Source organism: Anser brachyrhynchus, assembly GCF_964034855.1.
Source record: "Anser brachyrhynchus genome assembly, chromosome: 17".
In the NCBI taxonomy this organism is placed as follows: domain Eukaryota; kingdom Metazoa; phylum Chordata; class Aves; order Anseriformes; family Anatidae; genus Anser; species Anser brachyrhynchus.
In genome coordinates this window covers 1,473,685-1,483,701 of record NC_137710.1, presented here as the reverse complement: position 1 = coordinate 1,483,701, position 10,017 = coordinate 1,473,685, and the positions used below count along the sequence as shown (strand labels likewise).

Genomic DNA, 10,017 nt, shown 5'->3' with positions numbered 1-10,017 from the left:
CGGGCCCCCATCGAGCCCCTCTTGCTGGGTGCCCCTGGGCGATGCCGGCGGGGAGGTGCTGGGGGCCCCCCGCCCTCGGCCCCAAACTCGGGGGGCGCGACCCCATCCCAGGGCGTGCTGCACGCGTGCCCTGGTGAAGCGGGCTGGATGTGAAGGAGCGATTGAAAGGGGGAGGATGAAACCGGGAGAGCAGCGAGAGCCGTGGGCGCAGCGCCTGGGCGCACTGTGCTGCCCGGCCGGTGGTGGTGACCTGCTCTGCCGGCGCGTGCCCAAGGCCACCGCGCCGCTCCCACGCACCCCGGCACCTCGTGCAGGCGGCAGCCGCGCCGTGGGAGCCCCGAGCACCCCGAGCAGGCGGGATCCCGTCCGCCGGACACGGCAGGAGGGTGCTTCGCTGTGAGGGAGCAGCTAAAGAGATGCATCCGCCGTGAAATCCAGCCCTGACATCCAGCCAGCGGAACGTTTCGGCCGGGGGAGCTGTGGATCCAAGGACGGGCACCGCAGCCGTGTTTGGTGCCGCCCCTGCCCGCTCCGTGCCTGTGCCGCGGCTCCCTCAGGGTGTGCAATTAGCAGATCGGTGGCGGAGATGACTTTGGCCTGACCCCTCCAGCTTTTCCTGAGCAGATTTTGATGCAGTACCACGATCCCCAGTGGGATTTTGACACCCGTGGGCTGAGTCCCTGCAGTGCGGTGGGGAGGACATCCCCATGGCACCTGCTGCTGTCCCCAGCCCGGGCTCAGGGCTTGGGAAGCACGGCGCTGGAGCTCTGCCCCGAAGGAGGACGGGGAGCTGCCTGGTTTCCCGCAGGAAGAGCAGAGAGCATCGCAGGGAGCACAGATCACCCACCGAGCCCTTCATATTTATTTTATACATCTTCATATTTATTTAAGGCTTCCATAGTTATTTATTTATCTCCAAAAGAGCAAAGGCCCCTGCGCAGCGTGCGCGCCGGCGGTCGGCGCAGGAGCTCCCAGCCTCCGCTGTGCGCAGACTTTGCCCGGCGGCGCGGGCCGGGGGGCACAGGCGCGGTGTTTGTGGGCAGGGGGCACGGGTTGGGGGGGCACGGGCAGAGGGTGCAGGCGAGCGGTGCCCTCCTCTGAGCGCTGTCTCCCTTCTCTCGGCAGCACGCGGGGCGGCGGCGCGGCCGGCCGGGACGCCCGGACCATGCTGGCGTGCCTGCAGCGGACCCAGAACCCCCCAGGCCAGCACCTCGCCTGCCCCAACAAGGCGCTGGAGCCGCGCAAGTGTAAGTGGTGGGGAGGCGGGGTGGTGGGGAGGGCACGCGCGTGGCATCGCCCGCTGCCCCCCGGCACCGGGATGCGCCGGGGTCCGAGCCTCTCCGGAGCCGAGCTCGCGCCCGGTTCCTGCCCTCCCTGGGGCGCCTGCTCCCTGCTTTGATGCTTCTTGTCTTATTGGAAAAGACATTCATTTAACTGATAATTAAAAAGAGCAGGAGAAGCGGGGTTATGGAAGGGGGGGGGGAGGGGGAAGGAGACGAGATAAGCAAATTAAATTGGGTTGCTCGGGCTGATAAGTGGAACTTCAGAAAATTTTGCGCGGCTGCCTGCAAAGCGCGGCGGCAGACAAAGCTCCGGTACCTGCTCCGCAGCCTCCCAAACCTCCGAAGCCTCGGCGCCCTCCCCTCCCTCCCGTCCCTTCCCCCCCCCCGTAATTACTTTCCCAGTTTTGCTGCAGCTCGCCTTCCCGACGAGCTGGCCTTTCAGATAAGCTGTAAACTAGTTACATTAAAATGGGTTCCAAAAGGTCACTCCAGTAAAGCACCTGTCTCTCCCAGCCTTTGTCTCTCAATCCAAACCATGATTAAATGTATATTTAATGAGCCTGCTTTAGGCAGGCGTGTTTGACCTCCCCGGCTGGGAAAGACGCATTAAGATTCTCAAGTGATGAATGTGTGTTTTAAAGAGGGGAGTGGATATTTTTCTGCTGGTCTCAGTTGGATTTTTAAACATTGCAGGCTGAAGACAAATCAGCTGCTAAAGCTCGGCTTGTTAGTGTGTGACAGCCCCCAGGCATTTGTTTAATGATCTGTATTTTCCCACAGACGTTTTTCCCCTTTACCTGGGCACCCCGGCACGGCTGGCACGGGGTGGCACCGGGTTGTGCCCGGCGTTTGGGTGGCCCCGGGGACTCACGGGGGGGGCCAGGGTTTATTTTCTGGGTGAAGCTCCCCAGGCTTGAGCACGGCGTCGTGGCCGGCCGGGAGCTCGCCCCGGGCAGAGGCACGCAGTGGGATCGCAGGCTGGGATGCGCTGGTGCCTGCAGGGCCTTGGTGGTCCAGGGTGGATGGGGTCTGTGCCCCCCGAGTGGTTGGCACCCGTTGGGATTTCGGCTCCCCGTGGGCTCGGCGAAGCGGGTGGGCGAGCGCGTGGCCCCGCACGTCCGTGTGCTCGCCTTGAATCCAAGCTCTTGGTGCTGCTCGAGTCTCCTTCCTATTAGTGTCTGGAAGGAAAATGAATGTTGCTCTTGTAAAATTATTCCTAATCCGTCATGCCTGAGCAGCGGCGCAGGGCCGGCGCGAGGGCTCCGGCTCCCGGCGCTCCTCGTTGCCACGTGCTAATGAGCTCGGCTGTGCCCGCAAGGACGGGACCCGCGGCGGGGAGCCCTGGCGGGGTGTCCTGGGGACCCCGCGGGTTTGGCACCGGGCTCTTTGTGCTGAGCCCTGCGAGGTGCCGAGGTCAGGATGAGCCCCCCCTGTTGCCGCAGCGTGCCCAACGTGTGCTGGTGGTGGCTCGGAGCTGCGGGGGTGCCTCAGCCCGTGGGGCACAACGCTGTGGAGCATCCCCCGGGGGGACCCCAGGCCAGCAGGGACCGCACGGGGACCAGGGGGGTGGCCGGTTGTGCCCCCACCCCTGGGGCAGGACCAGCTCTCTGGGGTTCGTCCCCCCCGGCCCCGGTGCGGGCCGTGCCTGGCCGCGCTCCCCCAGCGCGCTCGCTGCCGGCCAGGTCACCTTAATCAAAGTTTAGCTGACCGTACGTTTCCGCTCATTATGGGAAAATGCAGCATGTCTCTCTCCTCTCTGCCTCCTGCTATTTCAAATTAAATTGCAGGTGACATTCAGGGCCACGCATCTGGTTTTGAATACAATTTTCCCTTCCTTATTTATGGCACCTGCGGTACGCGGGGTGGGGAGGAACCGCCGGGCTCGTCCGGGCCGCGGGGCCGAGCCTCCCGCTGCCCCCCCAACGCCCGCCGAGGTACTGGGGAAAGACAGCGCTCTCTTAAAACGAGGCACAATTTAGAAGTGCCTCTGATTACTTAATTTGCTCCTGAGTATCTCAGTAATTATCTTTATGGGTCTTATTTCTGTCCTCTGGCATTGTTTCTGTCGATATTAAATGAGTCTGGCTCTCGGCACGTTGGCCGTCTGGCCCAGCACCACTGTGAAATCCTATTACCCTGCCGGTGCCGCTGATTAATTTTTGTATTAATTTCACGTAAAAGGTGAGCTGACTAATTTTCCTGCCCGTGCTGGGTGCTGACGGCCCCGGCACCTTCACCCCCCGGCCCTGCCCTGCGTTTCCCCCTTCGCCCTCCTGCCGATTCCTTTTCCTGTTCCCGCTGCGTTGGTGCCCCGTGCTCCGGGAGCGCGGCCGGCCCCGAGCGGGGGCGTCCCGGTAAATGCTGCGGGTGACTGCACCGTGGTGCTCGCGGCAGAGGCCGGCTGCCCTCGCCGGGAATCCCAGTCCATGCCGTGAGCAGGGTGGCGGCGTGCCCTGCGTCCTGGGGGCTGCAGCAGGACGGTGCCCCCGTGCCCTGCCAGCCCCTGCCCACCACCTCCCGCGAGGAGCGGGAGCCTCGGGAGAAGCAGCGTCCTCAGGAGAATATCGCCTCCGATTAGCTCCGGCAGGCCGGTCCCTTTTTGATTTTATTCCGTGTGCGTTACAGGAATCCTGAGCTTTATTTAAATTATAAATCAAATAATACCGCTCTCGCTTTGGCCAACCTCTTTGCTTCCCTCGCCCTCCACAGTAACGCAGCGATGGGTTATATTTAATTAAACGTTACTTTATCTGCACCGCGCCGCCGTCAGCGGGCCGGGCGGCGGGGGGGGGCCCTGCCATGGCTGGGATCAGTACCGAGCTGGGAGGGGTGGGGAGCTTCCTGAGCAAAACTCTTTCCTGCATCAAGAAAGGAAATAATTCCCATTGCGTGGCCCCCAGCGGAGCTTGCTGACCCCCCCTGCAGTGGCACCTGGGGACGCGGCCTTTGGGGGCCACGGGAAGCAGAATGTCCCAAGGGGCATAAAGGACGGGGGCACTCCGAGCTGGAAAGCGTGGAAAGAAAGATGGGGCTTTGTGGGGTAGGCAGACCCGAGGCGGGTGGGGGCGAGCAGCTTGGGGACCCCTCGGTCTGCGTGGGGCCGGGCCGGGGGCCGTGGCGCAGGGAGGATGAGGAGGGCTGAGCCCGTCCCTCCGAGCACCAGCGCGGTGGAGAGGGCTGCAGCGCGCTGCCGTGTCCTTGCTTTGGTGCCTCGAAGGGCCGTGGAACAAGCCCACCTGTTTCTCGCACATCAGGAGCTTTGCTGAGCTGTGTTTTCTTCCTCCTCGCCTGCTCCCTTTTTATTTTTTGCAGGTGCTTTTTAGAAAGATAACAAGTGCCGTTTGTTTACCGAAGCCTGCCGAGGAACAAAAGGGGGTTGACGCGCTCACATCAAACGCCGCTTTTTCCGTAAACATCGTTTTTGCGTGGTTGTTGGATTGGGAGCCCAGCCCCGTTGGGCACGGTTTTTGGGAGGCCGGGTCAGGCCAGGTTTTGGGAGGCTGGGTAAGGCCAATTTTGGGGAGGCTGGGTCAGGCTGGGCACGGCCCCGGACGTCTCGGCGGGCCCGCAGCGTGACTGCGCACGCCCCGGGACGCACCCACGGAAACTCACCCCCCGAGCGATAAAACTGTTCAATTGCATCCGGGATAAAACCACATTTAATGGCTTCTCATTACACAATTCTGCTTATTCCAAGGGCATTTTCATTAAAGTAGCTGCAGCAAAGCTCTGCTTTTGTACACACCCATAAAATATCATTTTAATTTCATGAGGGGTTACACATGAGTGAAATAAGATTAATTCTTTCATTTTCAGTTTCTGGAAGGGATCGGTTAATGATGGTTCCGTGTATTTATATATGTGCCATAAAAAGGAGTTCAATTAACTGCCATGCCCAAAATGTGCTGTTGACTTGCACTTTCCCTGCCAGGAAACGCTGCAAAAACACTTTTCGATCGGTCGCGTGTGCTGGGGGAGATGGATGGGTGCGGGCGGTGTGCTCGGGGGATGCTCCCCAGGTGAGACCCCGTGGCCAGCAGGGGCCGAGCCGGGCCCCAGCCTCTGGGTGCATTTAGCTCCTGGCACCCCGACACGGGAGGGATTTTGCTTCTGCATCCAAACTTTTCAGCACCGCTCTTTATTTCTTAGCAGTTGTGGGGTTTTCAGCTACCGGTGCCTTCGCTGGAGCCATGGGGGGAGGGCTGGCGGCATGAAAAGTGTGGTTTTTAAAGAGCTCAAAAAATAAATTAATTAATTTAATAATAAAAAAAAAATAGTGGCAAGTACATCACCCAGATAACAGAGCAGAGGGGCTGGGGCGAGCTGCAGGGCCCTGGTGGGGTCCCTCCTGCTCCGAGGGCCCCATTGCTGGCTGTGTGGTGGGACGGCATCACGGTGGCACCGGGGAGGGTTTGGGGCAGCATCGTGGTGGCATTTGGGGTATCCTAAAAGTGGCATCAGGGTGGCACCGGGGCGGCCCCGAGATGCCACTGGGGCGGCATCGGGGTGCCGTTGGGGCGGCATCGGGGTGCTGTCGCGGTGGCGTTGGGGTGGCACCGGGGCGTCCCCCCTGCCCGCCCTCCCTGCTCCCTTTGCCCGGCCGCTGGACGCGGCGCTGTGCGCGGTGCCGCGGCGGCGCGCGGTGCTAATACCTCGGCGAGGAGACAAATAGAAAGTGACACATGTGTGTGTAGACTGGTATTTGTGGTGACGCTTTGACTGCAGATAATAAAGTGCTCGCCCTGAGGTGATCCAATTCAGCAAACGCCTCGGCAAAGCCGCGCGCTCCTTCAAGGGGGAGAATAAAGGGGAGGAAAAAAGGCCCGTCTGAAATGACATGTCAGCCTAAAAAGGGAACGTGTTAATGGATGAATATCTCGGGATGGCAGAGCCCTGCTCTTCCCTTTGTGCTTTGTCATGAATTTTGTTGTCTTTGCACATTACGGCTCCTGCGCGGCTGCCGCTCGAGGTTTGCCACCTACGTTTATTCAGATGGGTTTTCTCCGGCTATTCTTCCTGTGGTTGTTTTTAATTCAAGCCCTCGAAGCCGCCGTGCGTTTTTCTCTCGGCTCCTGGGGCGGGGGCTGCTCTGCTGGGGGAGGCTTTTGTCCCCTGTGGCAGGGCCGGGGTCCTGCAGGTGGGGCGCAGCCCTTTTTTTTGCTGCCCCCCCCCCCAGGCCACCCTTTGGGGGCCAACGCTGCAGGGGACACCGCGGGGACGCTGCGTGCCCTGGGCAGCGCTGGCGGGGGGGGCCGGGGACAGCGCAGATGCAGGGGCCCCCCCCTTGCTGCATCCCCGCGCCGCGGTGGCCTCTGCGCCACCCATCCTGGGGACACGGTCACCATAGAAACCGCCGCACTTCAAAGGGTGGAAAATGGTGAAATCCGACAGGGAAGGGACGTGCGTGGCGGGGGGGCGGCACCGCTGCCCGGCTGCGCACCCCCCTGCCCGTCCCCGTGTCCCCACGTGTCCCCCCCCACCCAGTGCCCCAGCACCAGCCCGGGGGTGCCGGTACCCACGCAGCTTTGCCAAGGGGGACCCAGCCCCCAGCATCGGGGGCTTCGTTTATTTGTCGAACGCCCCGCGTTTCGTTGGTTTCCTTCCAAGCGTTGTGCAAATATTTGGGTTTCTAAAATCTGCTCGCAGCTTCGCGGCGAGATCGGGGCGGGGGGGGGGGGGGGGTTGCCGGTGGTTTTTCGGAGCGTCGAGGACGCTGGGACCTCCCCCGCTGGATGGGGAGCGGGGCAGCCTGCCCCAAAGCCGGGGCGAGCTCTCGGCTCTTGCGGCGTGCCCCTCACTTGGGGAGGGCAGAGGGGAGGCTCCCGTGGCCCCGAAGGGTGGATGAGGCCCCCCCGCTACCAGGCAGCAGCACCGCACACAAGTCCTGGCCTCTGTGCCGCCTGCATCCACCTAGTGAGAGCACCCCAGGCTTCGCCTTGCGGTGCGGGGCGGGAAACCGTGGTGCTTTCCCCCTTTGGGAAACCCGCCTGTGCCCCGCTTGTGGTGCTGGGCAGCTCCCCGGGTGCTGGGCACCGTGCCGCAGGGACAGACCTGCCCGGGAGGGACCGGGGCGCAGAGCGGTGGCACCGGGGCCCGGGGGGGTGCCGGGCTCCAGGCTCGGCTCCGGCCTCGCCAGCTCACGGCTCTGCCTTCTGCAGCGCTGCGAAGATTTACTGCCGGGATTAGTTTTTTCATCTGTAGCAAAATACGGTCGTGCTTCCGACGTGTAAAAATAAGGTTTGTCCCGCCTCGTCTTACGGAGGAGCGAAGGGATGGAGGCGAGGGGGGGAGACCAGACCTTAATCCTGAGCGGCCGTGGTGCTGCCGGGTGCTGCCACCGTGCACCCACTGAGCCCTTCCCCAGGACTGCGGGGCGGCCGGTGCCAGCCCCGGGACATCCTCCCCATGCACCCCAACATCCTCCTCATCCTCCCCACCCAGGGCAGGGGCACCCCAGAGCCCCTCCTGCAGCGGCACAGCCCCAGGGCTGGTGCCAAGAGCTGCCGGCGTGCTGGGAGGCGCGCAGCTAAGAGCAGGGCTACCCGTGGGGGACGCAGCCAGGCTCCTCCAGCACCCGGCGTGGCCAGGGCAGCTGGGCACGGAGCAGGCTTGGTGCTTGGAAAAAAAGATCTCGGAAAAGATGCTGCTTTGGTCGGGGACACCCCATCTCCGCAGCACGGCTCCCCGGTTTCTCTGGCCAGAACGTGTCTCCAGTCGGACATTTTGCACCGACTTCCCCGCTCGGAGCGCGGCAGGGCTGAGGCTGCCCGAGTCCATAAACAAAGATTTATTTCGGATTGCAGCGTTGTTGGGGTCTAGGATTTAAATCTGTGTCTTGAACCGAGTTTGGTGGCCAATTTGCTAAAGTAAAAAGTTGTTTAGCTGGAGGCGTAATCTTATAAGCCTATGCTGCCATTATAATGGCTTCTCATTTCTGCCTAGCTTTCCAATAATGCTTTGAGCAGAAGCTCGGAGTAATATAAAAAGCCATAGGATTATTACTGCGGGCGATGCATTTTCCATTTACAGTAATAAAATACTGAAGAAACAAAACAATTTAAAATTCCAATAAAATTCAAAACAAATCTTTGGCTGCTGAGCAGATTCAATTATTTAGCTGTTATTGAGTGCAGGCTGGAAAAATAGAGCAGGTCAGGGAGGGAGGGGGGGGACCCGAAGCTGGCTGCGTGTCGCCTTCATCCAGGGAAAGGCGAGCGGAGGTGGGGAGCCGGCCCGCGGCCGGCGGGAGCGTCTGCTGGGAGAGGTCTGCTGCGGGTGTCGCAGGAGGCCGGGGGCTGCGTGCCGCCGTCTCGGTGCTGCCCTTTGAGCTCCGGCGAGGCCGGAGAGGCTCGGGGGCTCCAGGAGCCGGGATGCTCATGGCAGCGAGCCCTCGCTGAGCCCGCCGGAGCTCCGGAGCAGGAGGTGAGAAAAGGGCAGGGGAGCAGCCCCCACCGCCCGCCCTCCTCCCGTGGCTGCAGCCCTGCAGGCGCATGGGGAGCTGCTGGCGGTCAGCGAGGGCACCGCTCGCCGGGGGAGCGCGCGAGGTCTGCGCCGGCGCGGGGCGGGGGGGGGGTTACAACGCGTGCCCCCACCCTCGCCGTGACGTCCTCGACGTTTCGGGTTCAAGAGGAGGGAAGGGGGGGGGGGGAACTGCCGGCGACCGGCTGAGCATCAGGCGGGCTGTCTGCGCCTGACGGGTGACGGCGGTGATTCGGGAGAGTTTGCATCTCGCAGTAATTACAGCCCGTTAGAAAGCAGTAATTACTCCGGAGAGGGGGAGCCGCTTACCAGCAGCGCGCACGAGCGCGCCAGGAGCCTCTTGGAAATTGGTAGCTCTGTAATTTTCCCAGTGGGGGTTTGGTGCGTCACCCTGATATGTGACAACACACTGAATTTGTGACTTGTCACATCCAACCCAGCTGGTGTGAAGAAGGCGACAAAGGAGGCTCCTCGCTTCCCCCCTCGGCTAGCTCGCAGCCAGCACGCCGCCCCCCGCGCTCCTCGAGCGGGGCGATGCCACCGACGTCGCCCGCGGCCGCGGGGCTCGGGGACGGGGCTTGGTGGCTCCGGCGGCGAGCAGGGGCGCGTGCGGGGCCGTGCCGCTCCCTCCCCCGTCGATCGCCTCTTTTTTATTTCTATTTTTTGCTCAGAAAGGAGTATTTTCCTCCCTCCGTGGAAAGGGGTTCATTAGGGATTCTGCAAGTGTCACCAGCTAATTAGCGTCATGTTAATTGAGTATTCACGATGCTGCCACCTCCAAGGACAGCGGTGCCGGCATGAAGGGGAATGCAGACGTGCGTCGCTCGTGGTGCCGGCGGCCGTGCCGCTGGTCAGAGCCCCCCGGCTCACTCGCAGAGCCATGGATCACGGGGATCCGTTGTCCCGGGGGGGTTTAACCCAGCACAAGCGATGCCCCAAGGACGGGGAGGTGGTGGATGCGCTGCGTGCCCCGTGGCAGCCTGCCTGGGATGCTGCGTCCTGCCGTACGGAGCTGCAGTCTCTCCTAGCAGCTACATTAAATCCTGCTCAAAGGCCCTGGTTTTAATTGGCTTAATATACTCGTTAATAACAATGTCTATTTAAGACACCTGTAAAAAGCCCATAACATTAACTTAATGGGAGAAATGGCTGGTGAATGCTCTTCCATTCTGCCTTTTAAATTACTGGTACATCGCTTTAATGGAGAGCACTGAGAGCAGCGGCGGCCGGCCGTGGGCTCGCTCCCCGCGCCCCT

The 10,017-nt window shown here is 61.8% G+C and overlaps 1 protein-coding gene across 2 annotated transcripts in view; it reads left to right on the top strand.

Annotated features, from left to right (window-relative positions):
* The window catches only part of FAM222A (family with sequence similarity 222 member A), a 28,935-nt gene that overhangs the window by 14,706 nt on the left and 4,212 nt on the right, over positions 1 to 10,017 (top strand). For both annotated transcript variants that reach the window (XM_080559319.1, XM_080559318.1), the window contains exon 2: positions 1,126 to 1,247. In XM_080559319.1, the coding sequence (XP_080415445.1) occupies positions 1,166 to 1,247 (82 nt within the window). In that variant the 5' untranslated portion in view covers positions 1,126 to 1,165. The remainder of the gene's footprint in view (positions 1 to 1,125; positions 1,248 to 10,017) is intronic.